The sequence below is a fragment of the Ranitomeya imitator genome, chromosome 4 (genome assembly GCF_032444005.1).
Source record: "Ranitomeya imitator isolate aRanImi1 chromosome 4, aRanImi1.pri, whole genome shotgun sequence".
Classification (NCBI taxonomy): domain Eukaryota; kingdom Metazoa; phylum Chordata; class Amphibia; order Anura; family Dendrobatidae; genus Ranitomeya; species Ranitomeya imitator.
The window spans coordinates 312,396,946-312,417,553 of NC_091285.1; the positions used below are offsets into that span (position 1 = coordinate 312,396,946).

At 45.0% G+C, this 20,608-nt stretch overlaps 1 protein-coding gene across 1 annotated transcript in view; it reads left to right on the forward strand.

The window, feature by feature from the left end:
• The window catches only part of MET (MET proto-oncogene, receptor tyrosine kinase), a 200,333-nt gene that overhangs the window by 177,023 nt on the left and 2,702 nt on the right, over positions 1 to 20,608 (forward strand). The window contains exons 18-20 of the mRNA XM_069764843.1: positions 8,296 to 8,405; positions 17,568 to 17,733; positions 19,114 to 19,250. Of these exons, the coding sequence (XP_069620944.1) occupies positions 8,296 to 8,405; positions 17,568 to 17,733; positions 19,114 to 19,250 (413 nt within the window). The remainder of the gene's footprint in view (positions 1 to 8,295; positions 8,406 to 17,567; positions 17,734 to 19,113; positions 19,251 to 20,608) is intronic.

Here is a 20,608-nt window from a genome sequence, read left to right on the forward strand (position 1 = left end):
GTAAATTACAGACGCCTCTCATCTTTTTAAGTGGTGGAACTTGCACTATTGCTGACTGACTAAATACTTTTTTGCCCCACTGTATGTATACTAGCTATTGAACCCGTTCTACGCCCGGGTGGCGAGCATTTATATTGGTATATTGTCTCCATCATGGTATGTGCTGCTCCATCCTGCGTCCCCATCCTGTCATGTGCTGCTCCATCCTGCGTCCCCATCCTGTCATGCGCTGCTCCATCCTGCGTCCCCATCCTGTCATGTGCTGCTCCATCCTGCGTCCCCATCCTGTCATGCGCTGCTCCATCCTGCGTTCCCTTTCCTGTCATGCGCTGCTTCCATCCTGCGTCCCCATCCTGTCATGCGCTGCTCCCATCCTGCGTCCCCATCCTGTGATGCGCTGCTCCCATCCTGTGATGCGCTGCTCCCATCCTGCGTCCCCATCCTGTCATGTGCTGCTCCATCCTGCGTCCCCATCCTGTCATGCGCTGCTCCATCATGCGTCCCCATCCTGTCATGCGCTGCTGCATCCTGCGTCCCCATCCTTATGTGCTGCTGCATCCTGCGTCCCCATCCTGTCATGCGCTGCTGCATCCTGCGTCCCCATCCTTATGTGCTGCTGCATCCTGCGTCCCCATCCTTATGTGCTGCTGCATCCTGCGTCCCCATCCTTATGTGCTGCTGCATCCTGCGTCCCCATCCTTATGTGCTGCTCCATCCTGCGTCCCCATCCTTATGTGCTGCTCCATCCTGCGTCCCCATCCTTATGTGCTGCTCCATCCTGCATCCCCATACTGTTATGTGCTGCTCCATCCTGCGTCCCCATCCTTATGTGCTGCTCCATCCTGCGTCCCCATCCTTATGTGCTGCTCTATCCTGCGTCCCCATCCTTATGTCCTGCTCCATCCTGCGTCCCCATACTGTTATGTGCTGCTCCATCCTGCGTCCCCATCCTTATGTGCTGCTCCATCCTGCGTCCCCATCCTTATGTGCTGCTCCATCCTGCGTCCCCATCCTTATGTCCTGCTCCATCCTGCGTCCCCATACTGTTATGTGCTGCTCCATCCTGCGTCCCCATCCTTATGTGCTGCTGCATCCTGCGTCCCCATCCTTATGTGCTGCTCCATCCTGCGTCCCCATCCTTATGTGCTGCTCCATCCTGCGTCCCAATACTGTTATGTGCTGCTCCATCCTGCGTCCCCATACTGTTATGTGCTGCTCCATCCTGCGTCCCCATCCTTATGTGCTGCTCCATCCTGCGTCCCTATCCTTATGTGCTGCTCCATCCTGCGTCCCCATCCTTATGTGCTGCTCCATCCTGCGTCCCCATCCTTATGTCCTGCTCCATCCTGCGTCCCCATCCTTATGTCCTGCTCCATCCTGCGTCCCCATACTGTTATGTGCTGCTCCATCCTGCGTCCCCATCCTTATGTCCTGCTCCATCCTGCGTCCCCATCCTTATGTCCTGCTCCATCCTGCGTCCCCATACTGTTATGTCCTGCTCCATCCTGCGTCCCCATCCTTATGTCCTGCTCCATCCTGCGTCCCCATCCTTATGTCCTGCTCCATCCTGCGTCCCCATCCTTATGTCCTGCTCCATCCTGCGTCCCCATACTGTTATGTGCTGCTCCATCCTGCGTCCCCATCCTTATGTGCTGCTCCATCCTGCGTCCCCATCCTTATGTGCTGCTCCATCCTGCGTCCCCATCCTTATGTCCTGCTCCATCCTGCGTCCCCATCCTTATGTGCTGCTCCATCCTGCGTCCCCATCCTTATGTGCTGCTCCATCCTGCGTCCCCATACTGCCTCTGACCCGCTCGGCGCCGAGTGCTGGGGGGCCTGAGCAGGCGGGGACACCGGCGCGCTGTGGGGGTCAGGTGCCGGTATCGCCGCCAGCTCAGGCCCCCCAGCACTTACTCTACTCACCTGTCCGGCGTTCCATCGCTGAGCGCCGCCATCTTCCCGGTCTCCTGGCTGTGACTATTCAGTCAGAGGGCGGCGCCGGCGCGCATTAAGCGCGTCATCGCGCCCTCTGAACTGAAGGCCACAGACCGAAGACCGGGAAGATGGCGCCGCTCAGCGATGGAACGGGGACAGGTGAATATAGGCCGATACTCACCCTCCTGGCGGTCCCTGCTTCTGCGGTGGAGATCGCGGTGTGTGTTCAGTGTGAACGCACACCGCGATCTCCCGGGAGCGTCGCTCTGTGAGGCCCAGACTGCGCCGGCGCTTGCGCTTGCGCAGTCTATAGAGGCTTCGGACAGAGTGACGCTCCCAGCGTTATATTATAGATATATATTTATTATTATTATTGTTATAGCGCCATTTATTTACATGTGAGGAGTATACATAATAAAAACAAGCACAATAATCTTAAACAATGTCATAACTGGTACAGGAGGAGAGAGGACCCTGCCCGTGAAGGCTCACAATCTACGAGGGATGGGTGAGAATAAAGTAGGCGAGGATAGAGCTGGTCATGCAGCGGTTTGGTCTATCGGTGGTTACTGCAGGTTGTAGGCTTGTCGTAAGAGGTGGGTCTTCAGGCTCTTTTTGAAGGTGGATGGTAGGCGAGAGTCTGATGTGTTGTGGTAGAGGGTTCCAGAGTAGGGGTGATACGCGAGAGAAATCTTGTATACGATTGTGGGAAGAGGAGATAAGAGGGGAGTAGAGAAGGAGATCTTGTGACGATCGGAGGTTGCGTGTAGGTAAGTACCGGGAGACGAGGTCACAGATGTATGGAGGAGACAGGTTGTGGATGGCTTTGTACGTCATGGTTAGGGTTTTGTACTGGAGTCTCTGGGCAATGGGGAGCCAGTGAAGGGATTGACAGAGGGGAGAGGCCGGGGAATAGCGGGGGGACAGGTGGATTAGTCGGGCAGCAGAGTTTAGAATAGATTGGAGGGGTGCGAGAGTGTTCGAGGGGAGGCCACAGAGCAGGAGGTTGCAGTAGTCAAGGCGAGAGATGATGAGGTCATGCACTAGGGTTTTTGCAGATTCTTGCTTGAGGAATGTACGGATTCGTGAAAAATTTTTGAGTTGAAGTCGGAAGGAAGTGGAAAGGGCTTGGATATGTGGTTTGAAGGAGAGATCAGCGTCAAGGATTACCCCGAGGCAGCGAGCTTGTGGGACTGGGGAGAGTGCGCAGCCATTTACTGTAATGGATAGGTTCGTTGGCGGGGTCAAGTGAGATGGGGGAAAGATGATGAATTCTGTTTTGTCCATGTTAAGTTTCAGAAATCTAGTGGAGAAGAAGGATGAAATAGTGGACAGACATTGAGGGATTCTGGTTAGTAGGGAGGTGACATCTGGTCCAGAGATGTAGATCTGTGTGTCATCAGCATAGAGGTGATACTGAAAGCCATGAGATTCTATGAGCTGTCCCAGGCCAAAGGTGTAAATGAAGAAGAGCAGGGGCCCTAGGACTGAACCTTGTGGGACTCCGACAGATAGTGGGCGAGGTGAGGAGGTGGTGTGTGAGTGGGAGACGCTGATTGTCCGGTCTGTTAGGTATGATGAGATCCGGGATAGGGCCAAGTCTGTGATGCCAAGGGATGAGAGGGTCTGTAATAATAGGGAATGGTCCACTGTGTCAAAGGCAGCCGTCAGGTCGAGGAGGAGGAGGACAGAGTAGTGTCGCTTGCTCTAGGCGGTTAAGAGGTCATTGGTGACCTTAATTAGGGCAGTTTCAGTGGAATAGTGTGACCGGAAGCCAGATTGTAAGAGGTAGACGTGTTGTTCCAGTAGTTTGGAAGCATAGGGGAGAAGTGATATAGGGCGATAGCTAGATACAGAGGATGGGTCAAGAGAAGGCTTTTTGAGGATAGGTGTGATGGAGGCATGTTCAAAGCTTGACGGGAAAACACCAGTTGGTAGTGATAGGTTGAAGAGATGGGTTAGGGTTGGGATGAAGACTGTGGTGGGGTTTGGGATGAAGTGGGATGGGAGCGGGTCAAGTGCACAGGTGGTGAGATGCGGTCTTGAGAGTAGAGTGGAGAGTTGATCTTCTGTAATGGTGGAGAAGTTGATTTTGGAGGCAGAGGACTGGGAAGTCGGGAGGAAGGGCTCTGGGGGTTGTTGACCAAAACTGTCTCTGATGTTATCAATCTTCTGCTTGAAAAATGAGGCAGTCTTCAGCTGAGATAAGTGGGGAGGTGCTGGGGGACGGAGGAGAGAATTGAAGGTGTTGAATAACTGTTTAGGGTTGTGAGACAGGGAGGATATGAGAGATGAGAAGTAGGTTTGTTTAGCTATGGCGAGTGTGGTCTTGAAAGTAGTGAGGGACTGTTTGAATGCAATGAAGTGCTCGTTGGAGTGGGATCTTTTCCATCTGCGCTCAGCAGCCCTGGAAGCTCGCCTCAGTTCTTTGGTCAGACTGGTGTGCCAGGGCTGTCTGTTGATTTTGCAAGCGTTCGTGTGTGTAAGTGGGGCAGCAGATTCCAAAGCTACAGCTATTGTGGTGTTATATAGAGCGGCAGCGTCATCCGCATTGTGTAAGGAACTTATATCTGTGAGAGGGAGGAGCAATTCAGAGAATGAATGTAGGTCAAAATGTTTAAGATTTCTGCAAGGGTGTGAAAGTTTGTGGGGTGGAGATTGTAGACATGGAGTGGACAGTGAAGAGAATGTGAGAAGGTTGTGGTCAGAGAGAGGAAGAGGTGAGTTAGAGAGGTTAGATAGGGAGCAAAGGCGGGTGAAGATGAAGTCCAGTGTGTGACCATCTTTGTGGGTGGCTGTAGAAGACCATTGAGTAAGGCCGAAAGAGGAAGTGAGAGATAGAAGTTTAGTGGCAGCTGAGAGGGAAGTGTCAATGTTGATGTTGAAGTCGCCCATGATGATAGTGTGGATGTCTGCGGAAAGGAAATGAAGTAGCCAGGTGGTGAAGTGGTCAAAGAAGGTGGTGGCTGGCCCTGGGGGTGGGAAATGACAGCCAGTTGGAGGTTGGAGGGGGAGTAGATGCGCACAGAGTGCACCTCAAAGGATGGGAGGGTAACAGAGGGTGGCAGTGTGATTGGGGTGAAGGAGCAGTTATCTGACAGGAGAAAACCAACTCCTCCGCCATGTTTGCTGCTGGGGTGGGGTGTGTGAGAAAGATGGAAGCCACCATAAGAAAGTACAGCCGGGGAGGCTGTGTCAGAAGGGGAGAGCCAGGTTTCGATGATGGCGAGGAAGGAAAGTTTGGTAGTAATAAAAAGTTAGATGTAGGAAAGCTTGTTGCAGACAGAGCAAGCGTTCCACAGAGCTCCTGTTAGTGGGACTGGGGAAGCGGGGCTGGGTGAATGGGTATAAGGTTAGAGAGGTTACGGAAGTTTGTGATAGAGCGTGGATGGAAGGTAGAAATGACTGTGGGAATGTGGTAAGGAGGACCAGGATTTGGAGAGATATCACCAGCAGTGAGAAGGAGCAGAGAAAGTGTTAGCAGGTGGGAGCAGGAGAGGGCATGAGGGGGCTGTCTGTGTTTGGAGGCAGAGGATTGTAAGTTAAGGAACAGTTCTGAGGAGGAGATGAGATGGATGGGGAGGATTGAAGCAGAGATAAACAGTTCCTTATTTGGTGTGGGGAGTAGGGGAGGTAGCATAAAGTGAAGGATTATAGGAGTGAGAGTGAAAATAAAGAGAAACATTTTTTCCAGTGACTGGACAGTTGCCTTCAGTACCCTTCAGGTTCAATTCAGGTTTTAATTCTACTGTAATCTTCGCACTTCTAGGACACACTTATAGGAATCACACTTTAGCTATGCAATATAAGTACAACTAAAGGTACCGTCACACTGGACGATATCGCTAGCGATCCGTGACGTTGCAGCGTCCTGGCTAGCGATATCGTCCAGTGTGACAGGCAGCAGCGATCAGGCCCCTGCTGTGATGTCGCTGGTCGGGGCAGAAAGTCCAGAACTTTATTTCGTCGCTGGATCTCCCGCTGACATCGCTGAATCGGCGTGTGTGACGCCGATTCAGCGATGTCTTCGCTGGTAACCAGGGTAAACATCGGGTTACTAAGCGCAGGGCCGCGCTTAGTAACCCGATGTTTACCCTGGTTACCATCGTTAAAGTAAAAAAAAACAACCACTACATACTTACCTACCGCTGTCTGTCCCCGGCGCTGTGCTTCTCTGCTCTGGCTGTGAGCGCCGGGCAGCCGGAAAGCACAGCAGTGACGTCACCGCTCTGCTTTCCGGCCGCTGTGCTCACAGCCAGAGCAGAGAAGCACAGCGCCGGGGACAGACAGCGGTAGGTAAGTATGCAGTGGTTGTTTTTTTTACTTTAACGATGGTAACCAGGGTAAACATCGGGTTACTAAGCGCGGCCCTGCGCTTAGTAACCTGATGTTTACCCTGGTTACCGGCATCGTTGGTCGCTGGAGAGCTGTCTGTGTGACAGCTCTCCAGCGACCAAACAGCGACGCTGCAGCGATCCGGATCGTTGTCGGTATCGCTGCAGCGTCGCTAAGTGTGACGGTACCTTAAGTGCATTCAGGTGTGAAGCAGAGAGGAGTGGTCTCTGCTCATCATGGTCAGAGAATTAAGAGTGGACCAGATGCATACAATCAAGCCAGAGTAAACAATGTAATAAATAACACGGGTGGGGTAAAGCTGGGGCTAGCTGAAAGGCATACCATGTGAATGCTAGGTGCAGAGGCGAGTCTATGTGCAAAGCTGAGTGATGCACTATGTGCACTTCATAGACAGACAGCAGGAGAGCTGGGTGGATGAACATACCTCTCGGAAGAATAGAGATGCTTGTTAGAGTGCTATGGTGGCAGGTAGCAGGGCACAGTCTGTATACATCTTTCAGGTTTTAATTCTGCTGTAATCTTCACACTTCTAGGACACAATTATAGGAATCACACTGCAGACTGAAGTATATATATATATAATCTCCATTTGGGACTTTCGGCCGCTGTCCTCAAATCCCATAAGGCACCACGGCAGTGTCACTTGCGCAGGCATAGTTCGTGGCCGCAAGTGACATACTTGTGTCCCCTGTTCCCACCCATGCGCAGTAACAGCCACAACTGCGCGCTCTACCCACGCATGTGCAATAACGACGTGGCTGTTACTGCGCCTGCGTGGGGCATAGCGGTGACGTCTATGTTTTACTTGTGCAGCCGCAGTAACAGCCTTATGGCCACGAACTGCTCCTGCGCAAGTGAGAGATATACGTCACTGCTATTCCCAGTAACAGCCATAACTGCGTGGTGTACCCGCACATGCTTACTTACGATTTTTGATTACCTCACGCAGCACAAACTTCTCCACAGTCCCATACTGTGTATCAATTTTGTCTACTATCAGAGACACAAAAATACTGTCTAATGCTGGTATGTACATAGTTCATACCACTGAGGCACTGCTTCTGGATTTGCCATTGTAACTGGAATGAACAAAAAAATAACTAAAAATATTAGTCCACTTTGGGAACGGACAAACACACACATACAAACTGCACAAACCAATGTACCACCTCCAATTATAGTCACAACAGCTTGCAAGAGACCAGATAGGGTAAATAGTCACACAGTACACAGGGGAGACACCACATAGCGAACACCGCTCAGGAAACACTACACCAGATACCGAAATACAGCACACAACAAGGAAGAAACAGTGCACAAGGGGTGAAAGAGGTCAAATGACCAAACACATACAATACAAAAATACAGAGGGATGATATAGAACAAATATGTTGGAAAGCACAAACGGTGTGAGATATGTCCGCTGCTCCTGTCAGCACCACTAAGCATACACAGATGTTAATTTCACCGCACTCCGCCTCTTTCTAGTGTAAAATAAGAGGCAGGTCACTGAATACTAAATAAATTGAGAAGTTTTGAAAATTTTGGCAATAAGGGAGAGGAGAGAGAGTATAGATTTTAAGCATATAGGTTGCATAGAACAGCATGGCTTAATCCTGGACAGGGGCAGTTTTTCATATTAAACTTATTTTTTTAAGATTTTTGGTCTTTTCATACTTCTCTATATAACTATATGGAAAAAAAAAACAAAATTGAAATCTTCTAGTTTCCCTTTGAGGCCAATGGGCCTCATGGAAGACTGACACTCATTCTGTAAAGAACAGTCATCATATTATTACTATGCTAGATGATAACATAATATTAGAAAATATAGCATACAGTATCAGAAACAGGAACATATTTGGATTTAATTAGTGAATGCATTCCCCATTACATACAGTACAAACCTGAAAATTTGCATTCAGAAGTAGCTGAACATTTGTGATGTTAAGTTTATGCTATGTTCGCTGACATTAAAAGATTATATTTAATATTTTATTTTAGAACCCAACAGTGAAAGATCTTATAGGATTTGGCCTACAGGTTGCTAAGGGAATGGAATACTTAGCAAGCAAAAAGTTTGTTCACAGAGACCTAGCAGCAAGGAATTGCATGTAAGTATAACAAATAAGTTCACTATTCAAAATAGACTATAATATGCTATTTTCCATTGCATAGGTCCATTGTGTGACCCACTAGGTCTGCAGAGACCAGGACATGTAAATTGGATAACTAGTATCTAATGGAGATGTCTTTGCCTGTCGACAGATGGAGGAAGCTTTATCCTATTGAACTCCTAAACTGTTGCTATGTTCATCTTGTTCTGTTACCATATGAAATTACACGCAGCAAAATTATCCCCAGTCAGTGGTCTTCAAAGCAAGAAATATGCAGCAGGACATTAAACCAGCACTGTCAATCCCACTGCTCTACTCATTCTCATATTCCCATCCTTACATAGTACAACCACAGAAAGCGCACTGTGGTCAGGGCGGGTGTTAGGGTCAGGCAGACCAGGCAGCTGCCTATGGCCCCCAGCCAGTGGCTGCTATGGGGCCCGTGAGTAAGAAGAGCTGGCGCTGCCCCCGCATCATGCATTCATCTTTACAGTTGAAAGCAGTGATAGAGGAGAGCATGTCAGATGACGCTCCCTTTCCCATCACTTCCCCTCTGCCTCTGAACCAGTGTGTGCCAGCAGTGGAGCTGATGAGATGCTCTGCAGAAGCCAGAGCAGCGGTGGAGCGAAGGGGAGACGTAAGTAGTGTGTGTGTAGCATTATACTGTGTGTGGGGGGGCTGCATTATACTGTGTGTGAGGAGATTGCACTATACGGTGTGTATATGGGGGATTGCACTATTCTGTGTTTGTGGGTGCTGCTTTATATTGTGTGTGTGGGGGGGGCTGCATTATACTGCGTGTGTGGGGGGCTGCATTATACTGTGCGGGGGGAGCATTTTACTGTGTGTGGGGGGCTGCACTATACTGTGTGTGGAGGGGGCTGCATTAAACTGTGTGTGGGGCTGCACTATGCTGTGTTTGTGGGGGCTGCATTATACTGTGTGGGGGGCTGCATTATACTGTGCGAGAGGGCTGCATTATACTGTGCGAGAGGGCTGCATTATACTGTGTGGGGGCTGCATTATACTGTGTGGGGGCTGCACTATACTGTGTATGGAGGCTGCACTATAGTGTGTGTGGAGACTGCACTATAGTGTGTGGGGGGCTGCACTATGCTGTGTTTGTGGGGGCTGCATTATACTATGTGTTTGTGGGGGGATGAAGTACACTGTGTGTGGGGGCTGCATTATACTGTGAGTTGGGGGCTGCATTATGCTGTGAGTGGGGGGCTGCATTATACTGTGTGTGGGGGGACTGCACTATACTGTTTGCAGGGGAGACTGCACTATACTGTGTATGTGGGGGGTTGCATTATACTGTGTGTGAGGTATGCACTATAGCGTGTGGGGGGCTGCACTATACTTTGTGGGGCTGCATTATGCTGTGTATGTGGGGGCTGCATTATACTGTGTGTGGGGTACTGCACTATTATGTGTGTGTGGGGGATGCATTATACTGTGTGGGGGGGCTGCACTATGTTTGGTGTGTGGGGGCTGCATTATACTCTGTGTGGGGGCTGAATTATACTGTGAGTGGGGGGCTGCGTTATACTGTAAGTGGGGGGATACATTATACTGTGTGTGGGGGGACTGCACTATACTGTGTATGTGGGGGGCTTCACTATAATGTTTGTGGGGGCTGCACTATACTGTGTGGAGGCTGTAATATAGTGTGTGGGGGTGCTGCACTATACTATGAGAGGGCTGCATTATACTGTGTGTGTGGGTCTGCATTATACTGTGTGTGTGTGTGGGGCTGCATTATACTCTGAGGGGGTTGCATTCTACTCTTAGAGGGGGGCTGCATTACACTGTGTGTGGGACAACCGTATACTCTATGAGGGGGGTTGCAGTATACTCTGAGGGGGGCTGCATTATACTATATCAAGGACCATGGGGCGTGCATTATACTGTATCGAGGACTATCTGTCCCCAACATTTTTCCTTAGCCGGTGTAAAGACGCCGGGAAATAAGAACGACTTCAATATTGTCGATCTCTCTAGTTTAATATGTGAGCATTTGGGGCCCCACTTTGTTTAAAACTGGCCCTGACTGTGGGCAATAGAGAATGAGGGAACATGTTATGACCTAAGGTGCACCATGGTCATTCGATATGATGTATGCCACAAAACAATATTTCATATTATATAAATTGCTGGGCAGCCCCTTTAAAGACTTTAAAGGGGTAGTTCACTACTTGGATAACCCCTTCTCAATTGCTATATTTTTTCTTATAAAATAACAGTCTATTGACTGAGTGAATATTCAAGTCTGCAGCACACTGCTCTGAGCACAGCTTTTCTTCATTTCTTTTTAGTCTAGAAGACCAGCCCAAAATAGACATGCTTTCCTATTAATTAAGGCATAGCAAAAGCTGCTATCATAGCTCTGTGTGTTACTTTTTATCCCAAAGGGATAATCGTTTTTCCAGGAAATGTGAGTGCCTCCTAAAATAGGATTTCCACTCAAACAAAGCAAATTAATTTCAAGGCAAAATTTGATGGTGATATTGAGAAAATTATAGTGAAATCTTAAACGCTAGTTTTATCCGTCTGGCATTAGGAAAGCAAAATCTATTTACTTCCTTTTGAATTATGTCTTGAGTTGCCAGTAAGGAAAGCGTAAAATATGACCGTCATAAAAATTGTGGTTGCGACCATGTCCCAGGGATAGATAGATACATAGATGGATGGATGGATATATAGATAGATAAATAGATAGATAGATATGGGATAGATGATAGATAGATAGATAGATAGATAGATAGATAGATAGATAGATAGATAGATAGATAGATAATAGACACAGTGGGTACAGAAAGTATTCAGACCCCTTTAAATTTTTCACTCTTTGTTTCATTGCAGCCATTTGGTAAATTTAAAAAAGTTCTATTTTTTCACATTAATGTACACTCTGCACCCCATCTTGACTGAAAAAAACCCAGAAAGGTAACAATTTTTGCACATTTAGTAATAAGGAAAAACTGAAATATCACATGGTCATAAGTATTCAGACTCTTTGCTCAGACACTCATATTTAAGTCACATGCTGTTCATTTCCTTGTGATCCTCCTTGAGATGGTTCTACTCCATCATTGGAGCCCAGCTGTGTTTAATTAAACTGATAGGACCTGATTTGGAAAGGCACACACCTGTCTATATAAGACCGCACATCTCACAGTGCATGTCAGACCAAATGGGAATCATGAGGTCAAAGGAACTGGCAAAGGAGCTCAGAGATAGAATTGTGGCAAGGCACATATCTGGCCAAGGTTACAGCAGAATTTCTGCAGTACTCAAGGTTCCTAAGAGCACAGTGGCCATAATCTTTAAATGGAAGAAGTTTGGGACCACCAGAAGTCTTTCTAGTCCTTGCCGTCCAGCCAAACTGAGCAATCGTGGAAGAAGAGCCTTGTTCAGAAAGGTAAAGAAAAACCCCAAGATCACTGTGGCTGAGCTCCAGAGATGCAGTAGGTAGATGGGAGAAAGTACCACAAAGTCAACTATCACTGCAGCCTCCACTAGTCGGGCCTTTATAGTAGAGTGGCCCAACAGAAGCCTGCATAGAGTTTGTTAAGAAACACATGAAGGACTCCCAGACTATGAAAAATAAGATTGTCTGGTCTGATGAGACGAAGACAGACCTTTTTGGTGATAATTCTAAGCGGTATGTGTGGAGAAAACCAGACACTACTCATCACCTGCCCAATACAATCCCAACAGTGAAACATGGTAGTGGCAGCATCATGCTATGGGGTTTTTTTTCAGCTGCAGGGATAGGACGACTGTTTGTCATTGGAGGAAACATGGATTTGGCCAAGTACAGAGATATCCTGGATGAAAACCTCTTCCAGAGTGCTTTGGACCTCAGACTTGGCCGAAGGTTCACCTTCCAACAAGACAATGACCCTAACCACACAGCTAAAATAACAAAGGAGTGGCTTCAGAATAACTCTGTGACCATTCTTGACTGGCCCAGCCAGAGCGCTGACCGAAACCTAATTGAGCATCTCTAGAGAGATCTGAAAATTGCTGTCCACCAACATTCACCCTCCAACCTGATGGAACTGGAGGAGATCTGCAAGGAAGAATAGCAGAGGATCCCCAAATCCAGGTGTGAAAAACTTTTTGTATCATTCCCAAGAAGACTCATGGCTGTACTAGCTCAAAAGGGTGCTTCTACTCAATACTGAGCAAAGGGTCTGAATACTTATGACCATGTGACATTTCAGTTTTTCTTTTTTAATAAATTTGCAAAAATTACCACATTTCTGTTTTTTTTCAGTCAAGATGGGGTGCAGAGTGTACGTTAATGAGAAAAAATGAACTTTTTTGAATGTACGGTACTAAATGGCTGCAATGATAGATAGATAGATAGATAGATAGAGAACGTATTGCTTACTCCAGATTTAGTAATATGGCATGGCCAATCTGTCCTTACTGCAATGTTTTTTGCACCATGCCAGACGGCCCCTCCTTTATCGCCGGTATTCGTAATTCTCAGATGATTGATGCCACATCTGAGTCATTTCTCATTTCGACTTGTAGCAATAAAATCCACATTTAATTAAAGGCAGGTCATTGTACTTAAAAAGTCTTTAAATTTACTATGACATAATGATTTTAATGCCATAGTGCTGTAAATTAAAGCTAAAGTGAATAGGTCAGAGGGCAAACAGGAGAAGTCTATGCAGCAGCAGTGTAACATAATCTATAATGCAGAGAACAATACATTAGAAGTGTTACATTGCTTTTACTGTGACCTGGAAGATTACTTGTTACTAAATAGACATTTGTTATAACAGCACAAAAATGTCCACTTTTGGTTGATGGCCACACATGTTGCAGACTTAATTTGTAAGTTTAGAGTTTGTTTTTTGTTAAAATGTTATTCTAAGGCCGGCGTCACACTCAGCGTATGAAAATGCGGAAATGTTCCCAAAATAGTGATCCATATGTCATCTGTAGGCAGGGTGTGTCAGCATATTTTGCGCATGTCATCCTCCGTATGTAATCCGTATGGCATCCATACTGCGAGTTTTTCTCGCCGGCTTGCAAAACGGACATACAATGGATCCATGGTCTCAAATAATCGTTAAAACATATATACTGTCTATATATATATATATATATGTCAGTGAGACACATATATGTATATATATTAATATTTCATACAGCGCTTGATAGCAGAAAAGTCGGTAATTCAATTGCCGACTTTTGCTATCTCCTTCTCAAACCCGACAGGATATGAGACATGGTTTACATACAGTAAACCATCTCATATCCCTTCTTTTATTACATATTCCTCACTACTAATGTAGGAAGTGTCTTGGTGTAAAATTTGGGGGCTCTAGCTATTAAATTAAAGGGTTAAATCGCAGAAAAAATTGGCGTGGGCTCCCGCACAATTTTCTCCAGCAGAGTGGGAAAGCCAGTGAATGAGGGCAGATATTAATAGCCATGAGCACAGCCGGACGGATGGTAAAAACGGATGCAACGGATCCAGTTTTTCGATGGAACCGTCTAGCGGATCCGTCGAAATTCTGAATCCGTTGCATCTGTTTTTCACTATTTTTGACGCATCTGTCGATACGTCGCGCCGACGCATTGTGACGGATTCAATAAAATGGAAGTGTGAAAGAGGCCTAAGGAATAGATATACTCTGCTGGACGCAGCCTATTCGATATACTCTAATGGACACAATACAATCAGTCACACAGCATATTACATGTAGTTTACTTTCCCTTTATTGAAAGCGCCATCAACATAAAAATGTACTTCTAAGCATAGTTTGATCATAGTTTGATTTTTTTAGCACCCCCCAAAATAAATAGGGTCTTATGGGTGTCAAATGTTTCCAATATACAGAAGTCCCAAGCCTGCTGACCCTGTGTGAAGCATCATTGTTTTTAAGCTATTCCAGAGTTATTCTTAGTTTTATCACCGGAAAGAACAGTATCAATTTCCCATCTGATACATTCCACAGGTGTGCTTTTATCAGGAAGATAAATGTTAATATGTTTATAAGTTCCCTTTGCTTCATGCTAAATGATAAATTGATTTCCTTTGTCACATTTCTACATTTTCATTACCCTTTATATAGTGATGCTAAAAAGATAACTTACACACAAAAGGCCAGTTTTCATCTGCCTGATCTTAGGCATTAATAACATTTTCTAAGTAAGGTCCCAGCTAAAAACGTTTGGTAACGCATTCTAGCATTAACAGATCCATATCATCGTTTTGTCATTTTCGAAGTTGATTAAATGCACTATTATGGAATACTCAGGTAATGTTTGACCAGATGCCGAGGCATGAAAATATATCTGTGAAATGCTGAACAAACACATTGTATACAATACACACTGTGAAAATGGTGAAGCACTCATCCTACTGTGTTTTGTGCTGTTTTGTAACGTCACAGCACACGTCCACCAGCATTATAAACGATACATTCCATAAACATAGGAACAACAAGTGACATGTAGCAAGTAGCAATCAGCCATAACATTAACACCACCCATAGGGAAAATGAATAACACTGATTCCATTTGCTACAATGGCACAACAATATATTAGGCAGCAAGAGAACAGTCAGTGCTTGAAGTCAGTGTGTTAAAAGCAGGAAAAATGGGTAAAAGTGGGGATGTGACAGTTTTCCCCAATCCAACACTTCTCAGGGGTTACCCTGCCGGCACCTGTTCTTCCTGCTGTATCAGGACAGACCTGACAAATGCAGCTCATCATTGGCTTGTGTGGTGAATGTTGGTCACAAGCTCATCCAGGTAGGGCAGAAAGCACAGAGACTTGGAGGGGACCAGAGATCCGTCAGAAAAACAGGGGATTGATAATGTGAGTGCTACTTCTTCTATTACTTTTATCACCATACTTTTTTATTTAAGTGGCTAGGCAACTCTTTTCTTAAGGGCTATGACAGAAATGTTCAGACCCAACACAGATCACTCAACGCATTGCACAGATCACTGAATATTGGGGTGCAGAGCTGCAGACCAGGTGCCCACTGCTAAAAGTGCCTACAATAGGCATGTTCTATATACAACCGCACTCTGAGCAGGCCAAGTGATCACTAAATGTAATATTAATTCAGACCTGCATTACTACGTTTATGACTAAATTTATAAATGTGAGATTCTTATTGCACAGCCTGATCAAATTGTGTGAGCCCATCTGAAAGTGACAAGGTGACCTTTTCTCTTATGAGCCTGGGTCTAGGGTCTAAGGGGTAACGTTTCTCCTTGTGGAGAGTGGAAAGCCAAGCCTTCAGCAGGAGAATGCGTCTCCACAGACCAAAGATTGCAGTGGTTCATGGAACACAACTAAAGGTACCGTCACACTCAGCAACTTTGCAAAGAGAACGACAACAATCCGTAACTTTGCAGCGTCCTGGATAGCGATCTCGTTGTGTTTGACACGCAGCAGCGATCTGGATACCGCTGTGCCATCGCTGGTCGGAGCTAGAAGTCCAGAACTTTATTTCGTTGCCAGGTCGGCGTGTATCGTCATGTTTGACATCAAAGGCAACTACGCCAGCAACGAGCACAGGGCCCCTAGATGTGTGTCGGATCGGTACACTCCGGCTGTTTGACATGGAGCTAACAACCAGCGAGAATGAGAAGTGAGTCGCCGTTACGTCACTGGATCGCTCCTGCATCGTTCTGGTGTTGCTGTGTTTGACGTCTCTACAGCGACCTAAACAGCGACGCTCCAGCGATCGGCTCGTTGTCTATATCGCTGCAGCGTCGCTGAGTGTGACGGTACCTTAAGAGTTTAAGATGTTTACTTGGCCTTCAGATTTCAGCCTGTAGGAATCCCAATCTGAGGATGAGCTAGTTGGATTTAACAATGACTCACCTCACAACTAACAGAATTTTAGAATCTCGGCTTCAGGAAAATGGCCGCCGCGATGTCCATCTGCGCACGCGCGGCATCCCGTGGCCATTTTCCTGAAGCCCCAGGAAGCAGGAAACTCCATCTGCGCACGCGCGGCCTCAGGAAGATGGCCGCGCCCACCGAAAAACCGCTGAATAGCGGCGAGCGCGCTCTTTTTCTACAGCTGCGCAGTGCATTCGGCACTTGCGCATGCGAGAAGCACTACGCCACCAACGGGAACATAAGCAAGATGTGGGGGAGAAACAGCGCTATGACCACGCCCATCTGACCTGACCAGCCTGATTGACAGGCGAAAAAGGCCACTTTTGTAAGGTATTTCGGCAGCATAGGTAGGGAATCGGGACAAAAAATACCCTATTGTAAAGCACAGCTCAGGCCCTATTTAACGGTATTTTTATCTCCTACTGAAAAAACGGGGTGACAGGTTCCCTTTAACATCTAGGTACCAAATACCATAGGCGACATCTTCAGAAGTCTTGTGTAGTCCATGCTTTGTCAAGTGAGAACTATTTTCTTGGCAAAAGAGAGAACTTAATAATATTAGGCAGATGGTTGTAATTTATGGCTTATTGCTGTATATGACAAAGTGAAGTTAGTTAAATGAGTGAGGCTTGCCCTGCATAGGGACTTCCTTAAAGGGTTATATCTTAAAAAAACAAGTTATTCTATTCTCCATCTATAGGGTAGGGAGCATTGGTAATAACTTGCTGTTCACTGGAGTTCTGACAACTGGGGAATCTGTCCCAAGATCGGGGCTCTGGAACCCCGAAAATATGGCTCTGCGGCCTCATCCTGAGTAGAGTGGAGGTTTGCTTGCTCCATTCACTGCAATGAGAAAGCCAGAGCCCTGATCTTGGGTTCATTGCAGTCCCTGTGGTGATATCCCCAGTAATCAGTATGTTATCCCATATCATATCGATAGAGAAACCTTTTGGGGGGGAGTAACTTTTTAATGTTAGTGTTTTACGTGCTCTAATACTGTAGTATGGAGGATAAGAAATAGCAAAATTGATGCCTCCTGGAACATATACAAAAGGACTTCCTTTTCTCATTCTTCATAATATCAGTTAGGATGAGTTTAAGAAAAATTAGTGTCCCCTAAATAGGTCAGTTAGTCGTAGTGTCCAATAAATTCTGCATCATATTTTATGTATGCTGATTTCTACAATGAATAGGGAAGGAATTGACTTGGAGTAGGACAAAGCCAGGAAAGTGATTAAGTTCTTCACTGAATTTTTCTCATGTAGGCTTGATGAAACATTCACTGTCAAGGTGGCTGACTTTGGTCTTGCCAGAGATGTGTACGATAAGGAATACTACAGTGTTCACAACAAAACTGGAGCCAAACTGCCGGTGAAATGGATGGCCCTGGAAAGTCTGCAGACCCAGAAGTTCACCACGAAATCAGATGTGGTAATTATTATCAAATTCATTCATTGTTGTTGAAATGTTTGCATCATTTTAATGCACCTTTTATGTTAAGACAAAGGCCTATGGTATGGCACTATATTGTATAAGAAATCGGACCATGAAAATGTCAATCCCCTTCAGGGGGTCTAAAAAGTAAAATAAAAAAAGTTTGTAAAAATCTAAAAGAAAAAGTATAAAATTTAAAAGTTCAAATCGATCCTCTTTTCCCCATTTGAAAATAAATAAATAAAAAAATAGAATACATTGAGAATCATCACTTTAATAAAAGTTTGATCTATTGAAATATAAAATTAATTAATCTGATTGGTAAACACTGCAACAAGAAAAGAAATCAAAGTGTCAGAAGTGTGTGATTTTTTTTTAAGGGAGGAGTAGTGACCAAAAAAAAAATGTTACATCTAGCCAAAAATTGTATCAATAAAATTGTCAGCTTGTCAAGCAAGTCACTCAACCCCATTCAAGTGAATACAGCACAGATATAACTTCAGCCCTCTTGAAGGATGTAACTCGTATTACTATCATGACATAGGCAGTATATAATCTGTGTGCTGTGCTCCAGGCAGAGTGCGCTTTTGAACTATTCATATATACGGCTACTGTTCCTTTATGCTATGTGGGATCCATTTTGAGATCCCTTACCTATTCCTGCACCCCTATTGCAATATCCATACATATGGACAACGTTTGTGGCAATTCCAAGTTCTAAAGAATTTTAGATGAAGCTTTTCTTTTTCCATTAGTAGAGCTATGCAAGTTTCTCATATTTAAGTTTCCTAGCAATGACAAACAGTTTATCAAAACTAACCCGTGCTCTGTCATAGAATCCCCTGTATAACATGTAAAGCAATATTCTCAGTGGTGTGTGTGTATTCCTGGAAAGCCGCTCGCTATATTACCCTTGTATGACAGGGTTTCATCTGAATGACTCTCGTGTGTATTTGCTAAAGTATATTCATGTAAAGTTATTACCCAGGTGACAAAGCCCTCAGTGGTTTAATGATCTCATGAATACTTCACAATTGCAAGTTTGCGTTAGTAGAATTGGGGAGTCTGCAATTATGATATAAATTACATAATGCTGCCTCTTAACCCAGAAACTGATTGCCATTAGACATCTGGACAGCACATTATTAGATATTCATTCTGTCGAGTCTTGTGTTCCAGAAAGACAACTTTTATAATAAGTATAAAACCTGCAATAGAAGATTGTGATTAGTGGTATAAATGTATTAGTGGCTAGTAATAAATATATCTATGTCAAAAGCCAAAAATCAGCTTTCATGGGTGAAAATTTAGATATTTACTTCAATACAACACAACATTCAAGTATCCCTAATACTTATGTTTTTCATTATTTTGTAGTGGTCATTTGGCATACTGCTATGGGAGTTAATGACCAGGGGAGCGCCACCCTACGCGGATGTTAACTCTTTTGATATAACGGTATACTTGCTACAAGGACGAAGACTTTTACAACCAGAATATTGCCCGGATGCTTTGTAAGTTTCAGATGAACCATGTACTATGTTACAATGTTCAGTATGTTAGCATGCCCATGATAATTATGTGATTTGGTCATATTTATATTTTTAATAATTCAACAATTGTAATAGCTCTTTATAGAGGTTCTCAGAGAATGTGATAAAATTAGTCAATGTCCCATAGTTGAAGCTGCAACCTATGTTAGTCGCGTGTCACGATGGGTTGAAGTCGGAAGAAATACCATTCTAGACATGTATCTCAACTGTCAGAGGAACATCATTGTGAACTAACATACCTGATCTTCTCACTCTGTCACAAAGCAGTAACAGGAGAAAAACTCCAGCGTTGACTAAGTATAATATGGTTTTTGTTCTTCAGCTTCATATTGCTCCTTCCTCATTTATAAACCAATTTTGCTCAGGCAGCCAGAGAGCTTTACAGTAAGGCACAAAGACTGACTGAGCACAATGTAGGACTGAAGCTGGAGAAGGAAAACCTGTTGTGCTCAGACAGCCAAGTTGATCTTTCCTCCTTGTTGATAACAGGAATGTGTGTTCACAAAAATGGTCCTCTGAGGGTTGAGACACATGTCTCAAGCAGAGTTGCTTTAGGCTGCAACTGATACATGACTAGGACAGGTTACTGCTTGAAATATGTGACAGGGGCCATTTTTATCACACTCATGAACAACTCTTTTAAGATTTAGAGACTATAACTATTGAAATACCATATTTCTAATATAATCATAACATTTTGAATGCTTATCTGGCTAAAATTAAGTAGAATCAGAAGGTCAAAGTTAAAGAGTGAAAGTTATTCTACTCACTAGAGATGTATATCCTCTAATTCGGTTTGGTACTGTCTAGCCTGTGCTGGTGACTGGAGGGCTGAAGGAAAAGTACCATAGTCAAGAACCAAGCTAAAGATAGTTACTAGGAAGCTGTCAAGGATGTAACTGACCAAAGGATGAGTGAGGCGTTGAGTCAGGGGATAGAAAGAGTTTCAGTCCACTAGTATCTGGCACTAGAAAGTACTGTAGAGATGTGAGCAACAATGAGGAGTCAAAGCTGTGTGAAAATTATTATTTATTATTATAGCTCCATTTATTCCATGGCGCTTTACATGTGAGGAAGGGTATACAAAATAAAAACAAGTACAGTAATTTAAACGATACAAGTCTATTTAAGGTTTGTCTAGCTGCACTCCTTTTTTACTGAGACTATCTCTATAGGTCAAACCAGGGCTATTATAAGAATATTGACAGCCTAAGCCAGACAATCTACCAACTAATAAAATTATTCCGTTAGTAAGCCCACTTAATTTTCCATATCTATGGTTCATGATGGTAGACTTATGCAAAAGTTGCTACATACAG